The sequence below is a fragment of the Pyrgilauda ruficollis genome, unplaced genomic scaffold, assembly GCF_017590135.1.
Source record: "Pyrgilauda ruficollis isolate IOZ18807 unplaced genomic scaffold, ASM1759013v1 scaffold1, whole genome shotgun sequence".
Classification (NCBI taxonomy): Eukaryota; Metazoa; Chordata; class Aves; order Passeriformes; family Passeridae; genus Pyrgilauda; species Pyrgilauda ruficollis.
The window spans coordinates 7,844,696-7,867,101 of record NW_024508100.1 but is presented as its reverse complement, the minus strand read 5'-3'; the positions used below and the strand labels follow the sequence as shown (position 1 = coordinate 7,867,101).

At 38.3% G+C, this 22,406-nt stretch overlaps 1 protein-coding gene across 1 annotated transcript in view; it reads left to right on the top strand.

The window, feature by feature from the left end:
* The window catches only part of STK32B (serine/threonine kinase 32B), a 155,299-nt gene that overhangs the window by 66,939 nt on the left and 65,954 nt on the right, over positions 1 to 22,406 (top strand). Inside the window, exon 4 of the mRNA XM_041490309.1 lies at positions 18,825 to 18,998. Coding sequence (XP_041346243.1) covers positions 18,825 to 18,998 — 174 coding nt within the window. The remainder of the gene's footprint in view (positions 1 to 18,824; positions 18,999 to 22,406) is intronic.

Sequence of the window (22,406 nt, the reverse complement as noted above, 5' to 3'; positions counted from 1 at the left end):
AAAAGCAGTTTATTGTGAACTTAATATGGCTTTTTGAAAATGGCATTTCTTACTAATTTGACTTCAGGAAATAAACTCTCAGTTAATATTATCTCTCTTTCTTCTGCTCCTTACTATGCTTCATTTTGGCACTTGTAAGATAGTAATTGATATGTCTGTGTAAAAAGGAAGAAATGGAAGGTCCTAGAGAGTTTTACCATTCAGAATTCCCCAAAATTAAAAAATCCAGGGTTTGACCCGCTAGCTTGACATGCAGAATCTGAGAGAGCAAAAATGAAACAAAACCAGTCAATGTCTTCTTGTTACTGGCCAAATACACACAAATTTCTTTTAGTAAGCAAATGAATAAATACCCAGTATTCTGTAATTATATATAAGAAAAGTTATAAGAAGATGAATTGGATATTCACCGATTGTTTAAAAGCATTTGGGTAATTTTTTTTGTTACACAGTGGAATTAAACATCAAAAAACAAGGCCAATCCACCTGTTAGAGGTGAAATTATTAACCATTTAAAACATCTTTTAATTTAACCTCCCAAATCTTAAGCCTCCATAGCCATAAAAATACAATTGCTTTAGATGGGAAGAAAGTGCATATTCCAGAATATTTGTAATATTCAAAGGTATATGTCAGCAGATCTGATAAATGAATGAGCTACATCAATGCTACAAAGGTTTTGCTACAAAGAATATAGTTATAACCCTGATGTGGAAAATGGCTGAGGACTAGGAGAAAGAACTGGATGACTTTTCCAGCTGTTAAAATGTTTTTCTGGAAATATTTAGTTCAAGGTGTCTACTGGCCTTTTTGTGTGCTCTCTAATGAAACCCTGGTGCTTCAGAGGACTTCCTTCCTGCCTTTTAAATATTAATTTCATACACAATTTATGACATTGTCATGGAGACCAAACTTCAATTCTGCTGGTACCTTGATGGCCTCATGCTGCCATCAGCTGATTTCACAGTTTTCACCCTATTAACATTCCACTAAATGCTGATGTTCTTCTGTTCCCTTTTCGGTTCCCACTAGATCATCCTTCTGAGAATTGTCATCAGTGCTGTGCATCAGCAGTGCCAAAAACAAAATAATGGTAGCAAAAGAACAAAAAAAAATAGTTTATCCTCCCTTATAGATATCTTAAATAGGTCTTTTAAATGTACTTTTTTTTTTTTTTTTACTTCTGTAGTAATTGCTTTGTTTGCTTTTATCCAGTTCTTTGGGGTTTTGTGTGGTGGGTGTGAATGCATATTTTTGTTATTAATTATTTTTCTGCCATATTGTGAGAGAGGACTTGAGGCTGTGCATAAGGTGATTTACAGTCTGGCACTTGGGAAAATAATCGTATTAGCCCTTTTTTGTTTTAAATATCATTCTCTTGATTATTCATTTGAGGTGAATTTTTATCTCATACTCTGCTCTTATCTTTCTGAGCACAGACCATCATCACATCCACCTCACATATGAGACCACTTCTGAACTTTTCTGATTAAATGCTGTTTTTCTTTCCTCATTTCATAAGTAAGAAAGTGCCAGTCATTTCTATGCAAAAACTAGTGGGCTTCTTTTTGAATGACCTGCCTCCCAGCAGGTGAGAAGATTTGCTTAAAGGTTCTGGTTTGGATCTGCTTTTCTGTATGAACTATGTGCACTTAATGAGTGAACTTAATCACTGCTCAGTGATTAAATCAGAGGCGCTTCACTGGAAATCAATTTCGGTGGATGTGTTTGGTGCAGAGCCAAAATGGAAGGGAGATGCTTTAGTACAATATAAATCTCTACAAGCAGCAACCTGGGGTGGAGATCTTGGAACTCATGTTGAGGACAGCAGGGAAACAAAGGGAGAATGTGTAGTCCACAGGCTGGATGTGAAAGAACAGCTGGGCAGTGTCACAGCCCAGAGTCCCCTCCTCCCTGCTGGCAAATGGAATCCTTTCTCAGGAGTGAAACAGGGATGAGCAGGGATAATGACAGTCCATGGGACATTTGTTCTCTCCCTTCTACGTAATAAGCTGGTGTGTAAAGACAAAGAAATTTCATATTGGTTTTCTCATAAGTGTCCATTTGAAACAGACTGTTTCATCTCTAACCAGTACTGTCTGGTTGCTCCTGCACTGGGAAGTCAGAGTCAAAAACCTCTGACATGGGGATCTGGCCAGACACAACAGAGATCTGTGCTCCTGTTAAAATGGGTTGCTGTTGACAAAATGCAGAGCAGTGACAGAAGGCAGTGTGTGCCTTGCCCGTTGTTAAAAACCTTCCTTTCTTTTAATTTCTGTTTTGCAGAGCAACCAGTCCTACATCTTGCAATACAATTTCCTTTCCTGAGGCAGAACCACAAACCAGAACAGTGGGGTACCAGCCTCAGTAGGATGTGCAGGATGCTCTGCACTCATAATTTCCTCCTAAGGACAAGTTTGTGAGGGTGCTGAATATTGAAAATTAGAAAAGAGAAGAGAGATGACAGACAGATTTATCTCACTGATGCAGTGCTCAGGGGTGTGTACAGGTGATTCCATATTTGCACACAGATGACCTTATAAAGAATTTCCTGCTTTTTTCCTGCCTATTTAAAGATGTGGCCTAAGAATTCAGAAAAATGTGAGGCCAAAAAAAAAAAAAAAAAAAGTTCCTGCTAGTTTTGGTTTTAAGCTGTTAAGCAACTTCATTCTCAGAATTTCAGCTTTCTCAACTGCTTCCACTGCATTACCATGTCTGTACTCAAGACTGTAGTTAATACAGGAATTCACAAAGAAAACATCTTTTTTCTGCAGCAATTTGCCTCCCTCTGTCAGAGGATAAATTTACATCTTCAGTTTACATATTTGAATGCTAAAAGTATCTTCCCACTTTCTGCTATTGTGTGTAAATTGCCATCAGCCTCTGCTGGAAGCTTGGTTAGTGCGTTCAACAAAGTCATGTTTCTTTCTTGGTCCCAGTCCCAAATGAAAAGGTTTTTCAGTCTCATAGAGCTTATTAAAGGAATATATTGTTTCCATTGTCCCATCCAATTTAGCTACAGCTGCCAGCCTTAGCACTGAGAGTCAAATCCACTTCAATTATTGCTTCAAATTAAGACAAATACAACTTGGAGGGACAGCTTATAATCATTTTCTCTTCATGTGGAGTAAGATAAATTTGCTGTTGGAATCTGGCTGAGACTTTTACAGAAAAATGAGAAGAACCTCAATTAAAGCGATTCAAATGTTCTGAAGACATGTCAATTAAGGAAAAAATTTGTTGGAAACTTGCCCCCTTCTTGTCTTGCCTGGAGGACTGTTAGACAGCCAGATTCTTGACTCCTTTGCTAGTGGGTTGTGAAGAAGAAAGAGCTCCCAGGCTGGATTTCTGCCTTCTTCCCCCATGTGCAGGCTGCTGGATTGCCTGAGCTGGAAGATCTACACCCACCTCAGTGTCTGGACTGCCCTGCTCTGAAGCTGTCATGTCACCAGGCTGGTGCCTTTCCCAGCTTTTGTAGTGTTTGGGCACACGTTAAAAAGAAAAATAAAAATCTGATATTTCCATGGATGTTTATAAGTATCAGTGAAACTAATTTTGAAGCACAGTTGCTTAAATTTCCTTCATTTTCTTTCTAAGGAAACCGGTTAAGAGAGATTCAAGGCAAGATCAGGACAGAGTTGTGCAGAGGCAGGACAGGTCAGGAGAGGAAGCAACATTCCATCCTGTCTGGAGTCCCTAGAAAAAGCAACTGCCCAGCCTTTTGCTCATCAATACAGAGAATGGGCTGTAGCTCTTCAGCTGAACATTTGGCCATCCACAAGCATTGCATCCATTTTATTCCTTATCTCATCTCCTTAACCAACAGCACAGCCTGTCTCTGGCAGTGGCCTGCACTAGTGCAGAACATCCAGTCAGGGGAGTCCTCCTGATAGACACCAGTAAGTCCACTTCAATGTACTATTTAATTGATTAATTTATATTTAATCAGGTAATTATTTAATTACTTTACTGCTGCATTTTGTTGTATTCTTAACACAGAAATAGTGGTTCAAGAAGAATATGTGGAAGCTGGGAAGTAATGCCTATGAGGCAGCTTTTAGTATTACTCCTTCTACTGTCTACTTCTGTTTGCATCTGGAAAAAAAGATGTCTGATGATAAAGGCCCTCTATACAGCCCTGGATTTAGTGCATGATCCTTCCTCAGTGCAATGGTGCCTTTGAAGGTGATGTTCTTTGCACTCATTGGGGTCTCTCCCTTGTTCCTGACAGTTTGACATGCTCCTCCTCTCTGCACCCCTATTAACCTGAGCAAAGTTACCACAAATGACATGACTCTGATATGTTAAATTTAAAAAAAGAGTAAACACTGTAGGCTTGACAGACAATTTTGCAGAATAATTTAAATGTCTGGGGTGAGATAGAATGATAGTAGTTGATATCTGAAGTTGTTTCTCTGTGATTGCTCTGAATCAACTTGATAAACTCAACTATAAATTAGAAAGGTGAGAGTTATCTCAGTTTTATAATGTAACATTTATTGTGACTATAATTGGAATTGAAAAAACAGGATTCTGAATCTAACGGTGGCAGTCAGGTTTGATTATTCATATTCTGAAATAAATTTCTGCCATGACAAAAACATTGTTCTTTGGCAGGAGTTACAATGAATAAAGAAAGTGAATCATTGAGATCCATTCCCAGAAAATTTAAACAAAGAGAATACAGGCAGAACTAGAGTTTGGGTTTGGAGTTTTTTTCACTTGATGAGATCATAAATTCCCATTCAGCACATCCTCTCTGAAAAATATATTTGTACTCAGAGATTTGCCTAATTAATGGATAAAATAAAACAGTAAAAGGGTTTCCTTCCTTTTTTTCTTTAGAGCTGTAGTTCTAACCATGCTCTAAGAACTGTATCAAACAACTTCTCTATCTGCTGAGAGCATCAAAGAATGTTCCTAACAGTACTCTCAGTGCTGCACATTTCAGAAAATGAACAGACCCAAAAGGTCTGCCAAGGGAAGATGTTCCACTTCACATGATAGGAAAGGGAGGGGACATGAAGATGTGGCACACACACAAAGTACAAGTGGAAGCCTCATTGCCTCCTCTGGCAGCAAGCATGGCATGGGCCTGGCACAAGAGCTGCCCTGAGACAGGACACTAATAATCATGGGCAGTGATTATCTGAGTGCTCATACTCAAATTAATGAGCACAAAGTGCTGCTGGCTGAGAAATAACCACAGAGATGTCCTGCTCTGAATCCTCACAGTGCTGTGCAGGTTACTCTGGGACCAGCTGTGTGACTGATCACTGCAGTACCTGCAGAAACTCAAATGCTTATCATTACGTGGGATTAAGATGCGTTAAACAGTGGGGATTTTTGAGCAGCTTTTCTTCCTTTGAGCTTCACTGATATGCTGGGGTTAATGTAGAGACAGCAATATAAAAAAATTTTAAAAAGCACAGAAATATTGCCTGTGTTTATTTAATTTACTTATAACTGCCTTAAAGAATCTCAATTCAGAATCCCTAACCTGAAGGGCTCCTTACTCTTTCCATGTCTTTTTGCACTAATTCTTGTTCTTATTAAAGAACAAGGTGCCTTTACATGAAATTGAACATTAACAAAAAGATTCTTCAGATGGGGTTGAGCAACATAGATAGAAAATTAGGGAAATTTTTATTATTTGTCTTTTTTCCTGGCTTATGCATCATAAAGTTGTGTTTGCAAGTTAATGACTTTCCTGTCTTTTTAAGCTGAATACATGAAGGTTTATCTTCCTGGAGTTAAATATAAAATCAATTAAGCGATCAGCAGCAAGGTATGCACCACAGTTATGGAAGGAACTCAGAATTTTTTAAGACCAGCATAAGTCAGAAAATCTGTCTTATATTTTTCTCTGTTGATCAAACAAAAAATGCTCTCTGAGGGTCAGTCATAATTATCAACCCTTCTGTACCAGTGAAAATGTACATGTGAATGTGATGTGCTGACCATATTAGGGACTTCCCAAAACAGAAAATACAAGCTCCAGAGAACTTGAATTCTTCCCAGCTTGCTTCAAACATCAGCCTCATCACCTTGGTCTGCCTCTGTAATCAGTGGGAAAAAGAGAAATTCCAGAGGGCAGTTACCACAGCTGTGAGCAGGACCATAGGTGTCCTGCTTACTGCACAGTGACCATAGAGAAACTACTTTTCTAACCCAAAGTACATTAATCACGTACCCAAAGGTAGTCTGGACAAAAATTGCTCTAAGTCTGGACTTTTGTCCCAGTCTAGACAAAACTGGGTCTTAGAAACTCAGTTCTAGTAAGCTGTTGAGCACCTATTTGGATTTTTAAGGTTTCTCCTAGATTTGGTATATGGGTGAGAAACAACAGTAAAAAGAAAAGATTATTTCATGTATGCTCATGCTGCTTGAAGAATCACTTGAATCACACTGTTATTTTACATTCCTTCCAGAAGAATTGGGTTTTGCATGGAAATTGAATTTTGTAAGGAAATTTTTGTATGAAAGAAATTGTCTTTCAATTTAAACTGAAAACAGCTTTCTGTCCTCGTTTAAAATGACAGAGAAACAATAAGCCTAATTTGTTTTGCACTACATTCTTCACATTACTATTCAGATTTTTGCTTCATCTTTTGGGTTTGGAAAGCTTGCAAAATAACTTGCATGCCAATTAAGAGGGTAAGTCTGAAATGAACTAGTGAAGATTTGACAGAGTGAGACGTGTTTTGGTCCATCTTGTTTAATTTCACATTTTAGAAATACCTACAATTAAGAAATAAGGTACATCATACTACAAGGAATGTCTTAAAATGTTTGTAGGCATCTACACGTGATTGAAAGCATCATACATCAGCACCACAGTCTTAAATTAACCATTTTATTGACAAAAATTAAGAGAAACTGCTTGAGTGAAACCTTTTGAGTACCTGGCTTTATTCACCATTCATTTATTTTATATTATAGCGGCGTGGTGGAGATTCTCTGGAAGCTGATTGAAGAGTGTTTGTATATTTCTAACAAAACCAAAATAAGATGAACATTTATTTCAGTAGCAGTGAGAAATTTTACTTTATGGTGAAGTCAGGAAGAGGGAAGGGATAATAGGAAATTTGTCCAATTCTAGTGAGCCAACTAACCACAGAAGGTGTATGCATGCAAGGAAAGACTGATCTGCCTTTTTCTAGGTTCCATACCAGGAAAATGAAGGGGTTTGTGTAGCTCAGAGGAAAATCTTGTTCATGCCTAAGTAAATGAAAAAGAAAAGCACTATTTAAACCTCTCAACCCATGCAGGGTGCCAAACACAGAGATACACATACACTATCAGTGCAGTGTCTAAGGTTGCACACAGCAAAAAAAATATACCTATTCTTAACTCCAGTGTGTTGGAGTTGTTGCTCATTCAATGAATCATGTGCTGAAGATTAAATTTGTTATGATTGAAGCTTAATGATAAATGCTGCAATTTTGATGTTTCTTTGCTTCATAAAACTGAAAAAAAAAAGACTCAAAATTTTCTCTAAAATATAGCAGTGTTTGAAGTTTAAAATATAGTTTGGAATTATTTGTGGTAATCTATCACAAGTTTGATTGCTGAACTTTGGGTTTCAAGAAAGCAAAAGTCCATACCTGTAACAGTTTTCTTTCATCAACTTCTCTTGTCCCAGCACAATTTTATTGCTCTGTGCTCCAATTATTTGGGTTATTTGATCAGGTGAAATCCTTGTTTAGTAGTTAGCTATTAGCATTGGTAACTAATTTTTTTTAAAACCTTCTGTGAAGGTTTTTTGAGCTGTGAACCTAAAAAAAATGAAGTTGTGAGAAAGAGGGAAGAGAAACAGAGGAAATTTTCTATTGTCTCCAGAGACAAACCTCTGCTCTGTTCTTCAATACTCCTTTAATTGTATGGAGTTTAGAAAGCCAGTTAGCTGCTGCAATGAAAAAGTTGCAGAATCACAGAACTGTGGGAGTGATATCTGGGGTTCACCTGATGCAAACCCTCAGAGTCACCTAAGACATGTTTCCCAGTTAGGATTTTAGTATCTCCTCAAAGGAAGACTCCAGAGCCCCTTTGAGGAACCTGTCCAACCAATGTTTGACAATCCTCACAGAAGTATTTCCTTGTGCTCACATGGGATTCATGTGTTTTAATATGTGCTCATTACCTCTTGGCCTGTCACAGAGCACCACAGAGAAGAGCCTGTCCCCCTCTTCATTTCTGCCCATCAGCTATTTGTACACATGGATGAGATCCCACCTAAACCTGCTCTTCTCCAGGGTGAACAGTCTTGGCTCTCCCAACCTTTCCTCACATGAAAAATGCTGCAGTCCTTTATTCATCTTTGTGGCCCTGAACTTTACTCTTCATGGACTGGGGAGCCAAGAATGGGATGCAGTAGTCCAGGTCAGCCTTGGCTTTCCTAACCCTATCTCTGCAAGACCAGATAACAGCTCTGTGTTCCTCCTGGATCATCCACCCCTACTTCCACCTCTTGTACTCTTATTTTTACTCTCTGAGTTCAGTTAGGATGTCCTTGCTCATCCATGCTGGCTTCCTTCATCTTGTTCTTGATTTTCTATTTATCAAGGTGGACCAGGTCAAGCACTGGAACAGGCTGGTAGAGTAACCATCCCTGGAGGTGTTCAGAAGGCATGAAGATGTGAGTCTTAAGGACATGGTTTAGTGGTAGACTTGGCAGGCCTGGGTTAATGGTGGGACTTGATCTTGTAGGTCTTTTCCAATCTAAAGGATTCCGTTATTCCACAGTTTATTAGTATATCAAGATCTGCAAGTTACAGGCTGATATCTTGACCTGCATCTCAAATGGGGTACAAGTTTTCAGTCCATTGTTCCACACGAGCTTTTTCCTCACCCACAGATTTCTCAGGTACCTATTTTCCTAGGTGAGCTGTTTCCTGTGTTGGTGGTGGGGCCCTTGTTTGTGTGAGCAGTTTCCCTGAGTTCATCACACAAGCTGTCTGTTGCCTGCTTTAATTGGAAGTGCTTGAGACAAGCTGGGGACAAGAGAGACTCGTTGGCACTGCAGACATAATTGCTACTGCTGTAGTGCCACGTGCATATGAAGGGCTAGAAATTGGCAGTGATAATAGCACGAAGTGATAATGAAGAACTTGGTGAACATTCGCCAAGTCACAGCACATCTCCAACACAGCTGAATGGAGTTTAGAGGCTGCATTCAGATGAGAGTATCAACAAATCCCAAGGGCCTCCTATATATGTTCTAATTCGCTCAAACAAAATAGAGCTCTCATGTATAATTGTGATGTGTCTATTTTAAAGACTATAAATAGAACAGATGATAGTGGAGACTTTTCTTTATTCCACTCAACAAAAGACATGTGAAAGGTAAAACACTTGGAAAACAATTGATGAAGAATGAAGCAGACTTTGGTCTCAGAGACTAAAACTGAGTGAGGCTGGTGAAAGCTGCCATGCTTTTCATGATAGAGGAACAATTAAAATGAGCTTTGAGGATATTGCATCCAAGTCTGCTAAAAATCCCAAACAAATAGACTGAGAAATGAGCCTATTTTGCATTCATTTGCAAGTCTTACTTTATCGTTGATCTAATAATATTTGAGAAAACACAGACTTTATCATGAGACTGTGCCATTAAGTCTACAAGTATATGAGCAAATGAGCCAGAAAAGTAATTAATTTTCTCCTGAAAAACAAATTATGAGAAAACACGTTTAGAGATCAGCCTTTTGCAAAAACAGAGCTCTTAATATGTGGGAATAAAAATGTTTCCAGAGTCACAGTAATTGATAGCAGTGTGGTTTTTTCCTCCGTTTGATTGTTCATAGTGTACCAAAAATTCATCTTGTTTGTCTGAAAGTCTAGGCCTTAAGTGTTCATGAAAGTTTCAACTAATGTCATTTATTTTCTCAAAATTTACCTACTGCAGTGGTCTTCCTTGAAGTAATTCATCCAGCCCTTTTCTACAAGAACTGAGGAAGTATCATTGTCCTTGGGTTGGAGAGCAGAGCAGGGACTTGACACTGCTGAGCTGAGGGAGGGAACTAATTACAGCCATTACCCAAAGGTGAAAGGTGCTGTGGTGTTGACATGAAGATGGAGAAAAGCTCATGTACACTGCAAGGACGAGTGACACAGGTCAGCAAGAGGAATTCTAATTGGATATAAGCAAAATGTCTCTTCAAGACTAAATGAGTGGCTGGAACATGCTTCCCTGAGAGGCTGTGGAATTCTCATCCTTGGAGATTTTCAAAACTGCCCTGGATAAGGTCCCAGGAAACGTGACCTAGTTTGAAAGTAGCCCTGCTTTGAAGAGGTTGGAATTTGGAATTCCTGACATCTGAAGAGCTTTTCCATCCAAAATTATTCTGTGTGTCTATTTTAATGTTCAGTGAACACTATTTAATCACAATGTAAGAGATCTCACATGACTATGGGTCATATGCAAACCTTGGACCTAAGCTCTTTAGTCCCAGCCTAAAAGGAACAGAAAATTGTAAGAACTCTTTCTCATTTAGTAGATGACCACCTACATTTTATCATATGGTTACTGTCATTATTTCTCTACCATATCATCATGAAAGACAAACAAAATACCATATTTTCATAGAATGGTTAGGGCTGGGAGGGACTTTAAGGATCATCTACTTCTAATGGGTAGGGACGCCTCCCACTAGATCAGGCTGCTCAAAGCCCCATGTCCCATCCAACCTGGCCTTGAACACTTCCATGAATAGGCCATCCTCAGCTTCTCTGGGCAACCTCTTCCGGTGCCTCTAGGAAAAGAATATCTTCCTAACATCAAATCTTAGCTTGCCCTTTTTCACAATCTACAATTACTACTGTAACCTACATCTCAAATGACCTCTTACTCCCCTAGAATTTGAAAAATCAGAGGCAGAAATAAAGAAGCTTCTTTTAGGTGGAGCAAAATATTGGTTGATTAGAACCAGGTGAAGGAGTGAAAGAAAGTGTGCTCTAAAACAAGCCATCTTAAATGATCAGGATTCACAAAGAACTTAAATACTTCAAAACAGCATTGATCAATAACTGCAGTTTGAGCATGTAAAAACATAGTAATGAGGTTTATTTCACCAGCTGAAAGCAAAGTGCACAGTAAAAGAGCAAGGAACAGGTATTTTGCATTTTGCTTTTTCGTGTTTAGTTCATTACTGCTCGCTGCCTGCCCATGGAATGGTCGTGTAACTTGTGTATCTCAACTGAGCCAAGTGCTGACAGTGCATACAGGAATGATCAAAAAATCACAGAGAGGCCTGGGTTGCAAGGGACCTACCTCAAATTTCATCTAGTTCCAGCAGACCTGGACAGGGATGCCTTTTACTAGACCAGGTTGCTCAGAACCTCACCAGACCTGGCCTTGAACACTTTCTGGGAAGGGGCATCCACAACTTTTCTGGGAAAACCTGTTCCAGAAACCAAACACCCTCACAGTAGAAAATTTCTTCCTAATAGCCAATCTAAACTTGTCCTCAGTTTAAAGCCATTCCTTGTCTTGTCCCTACATACTTTCTTTCTTATAGGCACCCTTCAGGTATTGGAAGGCCCCAGTTAGGTCACCCCAAAGCCTTTTCTTTTCCAGGCTGAACAATCCCAATTCTCCCAGCATTTCCTCACAGAAGAGGGGTTCCATCCCTTTGATCATCTTGGTGGCCTCCTCTGGACTTGCTCCAGCAGGTCCATGTCCCTCCTGTGCTGGAGGCCCCAGAGCTGATGCAGCACTGACTGCAGGTGGGATCTCAGGAGGGCAGAGCAGAGGGGCAGAATGCCCTCCCTGGCCCTGCTGCCCACACTGCCTTGGATGCAGCCCAGGACAGCTTTGGCTTTCTGGGATGAGAGTGCACATGGCCAGCTCATGTCCAGATGATGGACAGTTCTTTCCCAGATCAAAGAGGATTTGTGGTCTTCTCAACCTTCTTGAGGGAGAAGATTTTCTTCCTTGTGAGGATAAATACTAAGCTGTCTCTAATTCATAATCCTTGCCTGTATGGGAGCTAATGGTAAATATTTACTGTGCTAAATAGTCTCTTACTATCTTTGTTGAAACAAATTTTAGTCATCTTTCAACTTAATTTCAGGCTTGTTTTTATTTATGCATTTTTCTTACTGGTTTTATTTGGTCACTTCAGCACTAAATAGAATTTGAGAAGGTATAAGCATGAACAACCTAGTTCCTTATAGAAGAAATTCCCTGTTCTCAGACATTTTCTTAGAGAATATTGAAAGATTTTAATATCTTTATAAAGAAATATAGGAAGAATAAAGGAAGTAACCGTCCATTGTTCTTAAAAACATTTGTGGAAATGACTGTTGTCTTTCTGAGTTTGGAAACAGGCATATTTCCTTTTCTTTCCAACAATGGACTTCTATTAAAGACTTTGCAAGCAAAAATCTCAAATTCCAATAACCAATGTTTATCCATTTTCCAAAATAACAAAGAAATATATAGAAATATAAACAAAACAGACATTATGAAGAACATTTTCAACACTCCTTCAAAATACTTGCATATTTGTATTTACAAAGTTAATAAATCTTGAGGTTTTGTCTCTTGGGGTTTGTCCTTGGCTGGCAGAAAACAAAAACTTCAACAAAGTTATTAATTTGGTTAGCTTGGACTCTTCATTTTATGAAAAAAGTATTTCAAATGAAATAAGTATTTGCTATTTGCAGTCACAGTGAGTATAAGAGTTTTCAGCACACCTTCTCAGCACAGGGCAGTTTGTAATGATTTGATATTTGACTGATGAAAGTTGCTATTTTTACTACCTATATTATTTCCTATACTTATACCACCTTATATTATGTCTATATTTTATTCCACCATACCCATACAAGAGAGCTCTGGACTGTTATTTTTCTGATCTGACTAACTGTTCTTTGGCAAATGTCAAATTATTCAGGCCTTTAAGTGACCTGCTCTTTTTCAATGCAGCATACCTTGGGTAAACCTGTTGCTGCTTTACAGTGAGTGAGGAGTATTCTATAACTGGACTGGTAAGAAAAAAAAAAGCAAGGTAACCACATCAAGAAATAGCATCTACATCTACACTGGGAAAATCTACAATTACTAGTGGAGGGTTGATGTCATTGAAAAAATTACCATGTCCCTTTAATGTTACCACAGGAAAACTGGAAAATGATCCTTCTTTAATTTTGTAGTTCAGAGACACTAAGGATCAATCATTTGTCATATTAAGTGGAAAGCAGAAGGGTAATCTGAATGTATGAACTGTACATATTTTGCTTTAACTGATTACCTCAAGATTATGAAGTTTGGTTCAGTCTTAATGATGCAATTTTTCTAATCTGTTTTTAATCTTTAATTTAAATCATATATAAAATATCCATCACTATGTCATTTTCCCCAGGTAATTCATATGAAACAAGATATATGAATGCTGAGTGCCTCAACTGGAAGGATTTAAATGAAAAATTAACCTGGTTAACTAAAAAGAAGGAATGAAAGGGTGAAAAATTATCTTAGTAATTCATCTGTAATTGCTTTTATGAAGACAGAGTTAAAAAATATAAATATTATATAATAAATGTTTATTTATAGAATAAATAAAATATTATATAAATACAAAAATTAGATATTATTAAAACAAATATACAGATATAAATGTGGAAACACAAAAATTATAAATATTATATAATAAATATTTATTTATAGAATAAATAAAAATATTATATAAATACAAAAATTAGATATTATTAAAACAAATATACAGATATAAATGTGGAAACAGATACAACTTATTCTACAAGTACTTTGTTTAAATGTGTTTCCATCGAGGATTATGTTCAATAATAGTTTATCTTCCAGTCTGAAGATACTCAAAAATTCAATTCCCTGTTTGCTATGGGCTTTATTATTTTATCATAATTTGGAGAAAGATTAATATAATGCATTCAAACTTTTCTTCAACTAAGCAAAAGGAGAGACTGGGTCTGTATTTAGAACAGTTTTCCTATAACTGGAGAATGACACTACTTAGGAAAAAAACAAACAAGAATTATTATTTCAAGTCATTTACTCTTTCATTTCAAGGAGGATTAAAATTTTGTTTTTAGGATAACTAATAATGTATTATTGGTATTCAATATCAATTGATTAATATTCAACATAAGTTACAATGTGTCAGTTCATTTGGAAGGTATTTCTCAGCTACCTGGTTAACACAAAAATCCAAAAAAACCACTGAGTTTATTTCAAAAACCAATCAACCTTTTTCTATGTCATTTCCCTTTGAACAGATAAGAAGCTTGCAAAAGTAAAATTACAATGTTTGCTCAAAAACTAATCTCCACTGGTCTGATTTGCCACCAGCCCCTCCCCAACCACCAGCAACACTTTCAAAGGTTCCTTTTTCCCATGGCCAATATTTCACTTGTCTATTTCAATTCTTAGACCAATATATCAAAAGCTCTTTTTTCTTGAAATACTTCAATAGAATAAGAGCATAAAGGCAATATTTCATTTCTTATGTAAAGGCAGAATACTGGATTTGTGTGAGGGAGAGAGGCATAGGACTAGATTGCTTGTGACCATGACAAACCAAATTTGTCTAAGCTGGTACACAAAGTCCTGTTAGTCCTTAAAGCAGGATAGGAGGAAAATTATACCATTTGTTACCCAGCTGCACAGCAGGACCTGGAGAAACTCCTGCTCTGCATTCAGTAGCTTAGAAATTGGTAGCTGAAAGATCTGCTTATGGAGTGCTTGTCAGCTCCAGAGACCTCCTCCTGTTTGCCATGCCCAAGCTGTCCTCTAGGTCAAAGACACACAGTCTCACTAGCATGAATTTCTTTACCTTCCAGAAAATGTCTTGAAGTGGTCTTAATGACACTGTGGTCTGATCCAGAGAGAGAAATGCCACCCATGAAGGTTTGACCCAACTGCATCAACTGTGTGGGGAAGACACCACTACCCATGAGAAGGGGTGTAAGAGTAGCATAAAGATGTGTGTCAGGTGGGATAGAATTCAGAGGGGGTGGGAAAATCTCAATATACTGAACATGTCCATGCGCTTGTTCCTTCAAACTGTGCCCATACAGCTTTTGTCTTAACTGAACCAGCACTTCTGGCAGGTTTAGCAGAGTTACTGGAGACACATATCAGTACAAAAGAAAAATAATAACTCTGAGTGCAAGAGCAGAACATCAGAGAGGATATAGGGAGCTTCACAACCCCTGTGTCTTGGTGTACATCATTCTACCTTCAACATCTAAATAAAACTGACTTGTGCTCCCTCCACAGGTCATGAAAGATCACAGAATCATAGAATAAAAGGGTAGAAGGATCTCAAGGATCATCTGCTCCAACTTTTCTTAGCAAATCATGATCTAGTCAAGATGGCCCAGACAAATCTGAGAAGTGTCCCATGTGGGAATGCTGCCTTCAGAAGCTGTACTTCAGAAGGTCTCCCAGTTTAGTTTTGGTGTCGTTGGGGCTATTTTTGGTTTTGTTGAGGGTTGTGTTTATTTAGGTTTTGTGTTTGGGTTCAAAGTATTTTATTCTAGAGGTACAGTCACTTCTGGAATGCCTTGTAGCTCTGTCCTTAGGGATTGCACTTCATGTGTTTACCTGAGAGGCAAGGCATGGTAGCAGGAGATTGATTCACTAGCAGATCTCACAGGCCCTGGACAAAACCCATCTGTTGTCATCCCAGTCTGGATTCCCAGAGATGCCCTGAGAATCCCAAGGCAGTGAATGGGTGCAGGTTGGTTGAGCCCTGTAGGAAAGATTTTATTTGATCTCTCTTTTAAATAATTAATAATTACAAATGTGCAAAAGTTTGCCTGGCAGGTGGCAAAGGACCACATTCCCTGCTGACAAGCACAGAAAACCAGAGTATATCAGCCTAAAAACATGTTTGGAGTGAAAATCATGTTCTACCAAGTGTTAGCATTTACCTGGATGTGAACAAGATTGCACATTTATTTCTGGATGGTTCTCATGGGTCTTTTTCTAGACTGAACATTCATCTTGAAACATAATTAAAAAAAAAAAAAAGGGAATAATAATTGGATTTAAAATCAAGTTCACAGCAGTCACTCTTTACCCCACTTTCACACTATGCCCAAAAAAATTACTAAGGACATTTATATCAAAACTAGAGGTGCATCAGTACCATTTCTACTGACATGTCACCATATGACTTTAGACACCAAGAGTGCTCTTTAGTCCCAGAAAAGACACAATATATCACTTACCATTTAAGTAGAGTTTTCAATTTGCAATTTTTTTTTCAAAAATTATTTTAATGATATAAAAAAGAAGGAAACAAAATCTGTACCTTAGTCAAGTGGTAACTGAAGGGAAAAATTAACATTTTTCAGAGGATGGTGAGGCACTGGAACAGATTGCCCAGAGCAACTGTGACTGCCCTGTCCCTGGAAGTGTTCAAGGCCAGGTTGGATGGGGCTTTGAGCAGCCTGGTCTAATGTGTGCAAGGTGTCCCTACACATGGCAGGGGGATTGGAAGCAAATGATTTTTAAGACTCCTTTCAACCAAAGCCATTTTATGACGATGATTTTACTACTGCTCAATGCTACAATTCTTTCACCTAAAATAACAACACTGTCAAAAAAGAAAAAAAAAATCTTAAATGTAATTACACTTTTAAGCTTTACTTTTGCAATTGCTCCAGGCTCAGTAATGCACAATACTTGGAGGAATTTGAATGTATTTGGAGTCATCCTGTTTATATGTTTTTGTGATACAAAATTCTGCCTCTCTAGAGGTGAGCAGACACCATGTGCCACCTATTTTGCCATTTTGCTTCAGAGGTTTGATTTGTTGAGAAGTAAGCTTAATGCAAATAAAATTATTTTCCCCTCCTGGCATTTGGCAGCCACATGGAAATGCAACAGAAGAGCAGAGTATGAGAGAAAGTCACTTCTCAGAACTGTGTTCAGAAAGAATAACAAGCATTAAATTTAAAATGAACCATCTGTGACAACCCCCAAGCAGTGCCTCATTTCAGTAAGTGCAAGCCTGGGAATGAAAGTGAAACTGTACGTAACTGTCAATTAAAATAATCTAATATAGACTTTTCTGCCTCTGGGGGGAGGGTGTGCACAGATTTTCTGGAAGCTCTCACTTTTCCATTTTCTTGGCATAAATTTTATAGTTCAGGAGAACAGAATCATATCTGTAGCCAACGTACATTACACACCTCATGGTGTGATGCTGGAAGAGGCACTATCACTGTGGATCACCTCTCAGTGCTCCATATATACCTGGTATAAGATAATATAACTTCACATAAAAATTAATTCTAAAACACTTTCTAAGAAAAGAGTGATTTCACATCAGAAGTAAGGTATTTACCATTTCCCATTTGGGAAAACTGTATCTTATACAGTTGCATTTAGAAACTAAATCCAGAGAGTTTCTGTCGGTTCACTCAGACCACAAAAAACCAGAGCAATTGCAGCAGAGCCAAGGTAAGTAGAAACACATGGAAATTCCTGCTTGCCCAAACATTATATATGTATATATATACATAAATACATTGACTGGCTACACCTTTGGATTTACAGGATTTAAATCACATCAAAATTTGGTCCTCAGAGTGTTCAGCAGGCAGTTCTGGGAAAGGGTCCAGGAGAATTCAGTCAGTAACCACGAAGACTTTGTCATTTTATAAGATATAGGTTGCTGACTGAAAAAAAAAAGTATTGTTAGGCAGTAAAATTGCAGTTTTAGTCCTTATTGAATTTGGACCTACACTGCAAGCTGTAAAAAATACTCAGCTAATAGAACATTGTGTATATTTATTGAATCTGGAAAATACCCCTGAGACAGCAGCTCTCAATGCTACCAGGATATTTTCCATAAGCACTGAACTAGAGCTGTATGTGTGTAAATACCAAGTGTGTATCAAGGCCTTCCATTTTATTGGTACTACTTTGTAAGCTATTTTGTCACCTGAATGAAAATATGGTTATTTAAGAATGTAAAAATCTTAGAGGTATTTTAAATTCTGTTTTATCAGCATTCAGGTGTTAATCCGTGTTTAAAATGAGAGCAGTGTGGCAGTAGCTCAAGCTCTGCTGGCCTTCATGTTCTGGTTTCAGCTGGGATAAAATTAGTTTTCTTCTTACTAGAACAGCGCTGTGTTTTGAATTTAGGATGAGATAATGTTGATCACACTCTGATGTTTTGGCTGTTGCTCAGCATTGCTCACTCTATGTCCAGGACTTTTCAGTGGCTCGTGCTCTGCCAGTGAGGAGCTGCACAAGGAGCTGGGACAGCTGATCCAAACTGTCCAAAGGGATATTCCACACCATAAAGTATCATGCTCATATAAACTGGGAGATTTGGAAGGGCTGAGAGCCACTGGGGGACAGGCCACTTACAGGGGGTGGTGAGCACTGGTGTCGTGCATCACTTACTCTTCTTGGGTTTTCTTTCTTTCTCTCCTTTTTATTGCAATTATTACTGTTTTCATCCTTAGTACTATTATTATACTTCTCTTTTTTTCAATTACTAAACTGTTCTTATCACAACCCACAAGTTTTTGCTTTTTTCTGATTCTTCTCCCCAACTCACTGGGGGAAAGAGGAGTGAGAGAGCATCTGCACGGTACTTAGCTGTCACTGGGGTTAAAGCACGACACTTAAACATTCAGAGTTCCACAGTCAAGGCCTGTTTGCAGAACTGGACCTCAGCAGTGAAAATGCCTCTCTTTTGAGCAAATGTGTGGGCCTTTTGAGCAAATCAGGGACCTACCAGGATCTCCTTAATGAGAGCCAGCCCAAGGTATGGTTAAAAAATCATTCCCCCTGAGATCTCAGCTGTAACTCTTTCCTCCAGGTACTCCTTTCAAGATGAAGAGGACATGTTCATGGTGGTTGATCTCTTACTGGGCGGTGACCTGCGTTACCATTTGCAGCAGAACGTGCACTTCAATGAAGGAACTGTTAAACTGTACATTTGTGAGCTGGCTCTTTCCTTGGATTATTTGCAGAGATACCACATCATTCACAGGTGAGTGGATTTCATTTGAGGAGTGGGCTGCTTGCTTTTGGCAGAGCAGAGGAACTTTATCATATATCTGATGTTATAGTTTATTCAAAACCCCTGTAAAGTTCCCATTGCTATTCAAGGGTGGAATCTGGCTCTGAAAGGTTTTCAAGTGCTTTATTTCAGTCCAAAGCCATTCAGTAACCTTGTATCCTTCTCATACTGCCCTTTTCTCCTCCTGATCTCATACTATGATGTACAGTATTTTTCACTATGGTCTTCAAACACTACATAGAACCCATAATAGCATCCTGATTGCTTTTAATTTATTTTAATTCTCCAGTGCCCCAGTGTTACTGAACACAAAAATGTTGTAATCCAGTACCAGAGCTTCTCACAACAAGATCAGGGAGCAGTTATGGAACCTAAAGCTGAGAATAATTTGTTTACTGGCAGCATCTGCATGAAGGTCAGGAGGAAGAGATGTGGGGAAGTAGGAATAATAGTACAAATAAATTGGAACAATGACAGATGCTGCATCCTTTTTGTAGTTTTTATATTACAGCAATCTGTTAAGTTTTCTGCCATACAGAAGCAAAGATAGTATTCACTTTGAAAAATGTGTCAGGAATCAGGGTCTGTTTTCCTTAAACATTTTGGCATTTAACTGAAGCAGCAGGGATAACTTCTATTTTAATGTCAACACAGTAACTATGAAATTATAAAATTATGGGCTTGAACCTTTTCTTTACTCTCTTTTTTAGGCTAAATTCAGGGTTATCTTTTCTGATTTAGAGTGGTATGAATGCAAAAATACAGTTTTGTATATACAAAATCTGCATGTGGCTTTCAGAGACCAAACTAAACTAAGATGTACCATAGATCTCCCAAAGTCCAGTGTGAACAAATTCCTTCAAATACGTTAATGGAGATTTTTCATCCCGTCCACTTGCCAGAGCTGCCTCATGATTTTGCAATAAAGATACAATAAAAAGTATGGTCTGACTTTCAGAGGAGGCATGGCCAGCATGAAATCTATCTGAGCAGAGATGCAGTGGTAGGTGGGTATTTTGTGTTACTGAAACTGTGCAAGACAAAATTCCAGTAAACATTGCAACATTTTCTTTGCTTACAGCTAGAACTCCAAATATAATACAACTTGCAAATATTGCAAAAAAATTCTTTAATACACTGTTTAATACTATTTTAGTGTATTTCCATGTGTTTTGCATAAGTTTTATTTGCTCAGTGAGTATTTCAAAAGTGGAGCTCAGAATTATAGCTGACCTTTTTTTCTAATACCTTAAGGAATGTTCTTGGTGAAAAACAAATTGATGAGATCTTTTATGCAAATAGGCTGGCAAAATATTCATGAGATAATCCAGTTTGCAATCAAAACTTGTATTTTACTAGAAGTCTGTAGCTTAAAAATGTATCACATAAAAGCCTGAGAAAGGTGACAGAGGTTTTGAAAGAATGAAGGACCGAACGGTCATTGTGGTTGTTCATAGCTTTTTGTGACAATGTTTACCTTGTCATGTTCCCAGTATGCAACTGGGCTTGGCTCTTTTGTATTACTTAATCAAGTGAACTTTTTTGGTTTTTTTTGAGTTGTAGTGGTTCAACACTTCCTGATTTGCATTGAAGTGGGGGAAGGCGTGGCCATCCAGAGCTGGTGGTTGGCTCCATTTGGGAGCAAGTTCTGGGGTTTGGATTTTACTTTCACTCTGCACCAAAAAATTTTGACAGAAAGATTGGAAAAAATAACGTTCTCTCAGCCTGCAGTGAGTGTCACCGACTGGTTAGATAGGATTGTGTCAAGGGATCTGCTTCAGGACTCTGCTGTGTTACGGAAGAGATGTTTATTTTGAAACTGGTAGTCCTGAGATCTGAGCGTGTCTGCCCCACTTCACTGCTCACTGCCCAAATGACCCAGCTGTGACAGGAGGAGTCTTTTGCCACTTATCTTCTCACCAGTTACCACAAAATCCCAAATGATCCACCCACCCATGGACATGTTATTTAGCCGGGTGAGACCCAGGCCGTTCTGCCTTCTGTCTCACCACCACCTGGAACAGCAGCCTGTGGGATGGGTCTTCAGCTGCCTTAAATCTCTGTAGCATGTCTGGCATCAGAGTGCAGTGCTGACTGAATTTGGTGCAGGAGCAGAGCCACCAGTGATGCACAGTGAGGACACATCTAGTCATTCCTTTATCTTTGCAAGCATACCAACTCATTTGGAGATGAAATCAGTGATCTGCTAGGTGTTTATGCCTTGTGATAGCAGGCCTCAGCAATATCATTGTTACCAAGTGCTTCCAGTCAGCATTCACATATTAACCTACAAAACTATATGAGATCTTTCATTTTAAAATTAATGTGTTGGCAGCAAAAAGGAAAAAAAAATGTTAGTAAGTCAGAGAGTCATTGAGGGAACCTCTGAGAGACAACATCTCCTAGATGTTGTCTTGGCTACAAAGAAAGCATAGTCAAACAATTTATCAGACTGAGTTGGTGAATTTTCAAACTGCAGCATCATAAAGAACTGAATATATGGGGTGTGAATCAGGAGTTTAATTCCTCCTATATACTGTTGTGCATGAAATGTGTTCAGATTTCCATTACTATTGCATCCAGCAACATGACAGAAAGGGTTTTTCTAGGTTAACCTGTGGTCCCAAGGAGTTTGCTAGAAAAGGAAATGGTGCTGAAGGGGACAGGAATTCCCAGGCATGTATGAATGGGTGCAGAAGTGTAGAGATCAGTACTGCGCCTGTTCCCCTTGCCTGCTCCCCTTGTGTTTGTTGATGTGGTCAGTGGTGTGTACTTTGAACATGGCAGTCATTTCAGCAATAGGACTATTTTTACTGCAGAGACAAATTTAGCCATAAATAGCATAAAACCCACTACTGTTCTGGTGTATTTATGAAACTTGCAATTTTTATTAATCACATCCATGTGTATAAAATCCATATTTTTGTGCATAATTCTGCGATAGTGGATTTATTTATTATGGTACAACAATGAATGCTGCTCTGTGTCTTGCAGCTCTATTGTAAATGTTTGCATTTGCATCGATGTTCACCCAGAATTGTAAAAACTTTAAAAAGAAAATATCTAAGTTTTAAGCTATTCTTTGAAGGCTATTGTGAATAAATTTTTACTTATACAACAGCTAACTTAATATTGAGATTGCTGGTCACAGGTAAGAATTACACTGAAACCCCTTATTTTCTCACAGCCTTGCTGTAATTATATTTTATCCACATTTCTCACATGAAAAAATTATTATTTTAAAGCTGGATGGGTGGCATTTCTTATAGCCCTTGGATCCCAGTAAACCCAGAAAGGCTTACAGTATACATCATCTCAAACATTCTCGAATTTTGGACCAAATCCGGAATTCTGCCATTTCAAGATGGTATGACTAAA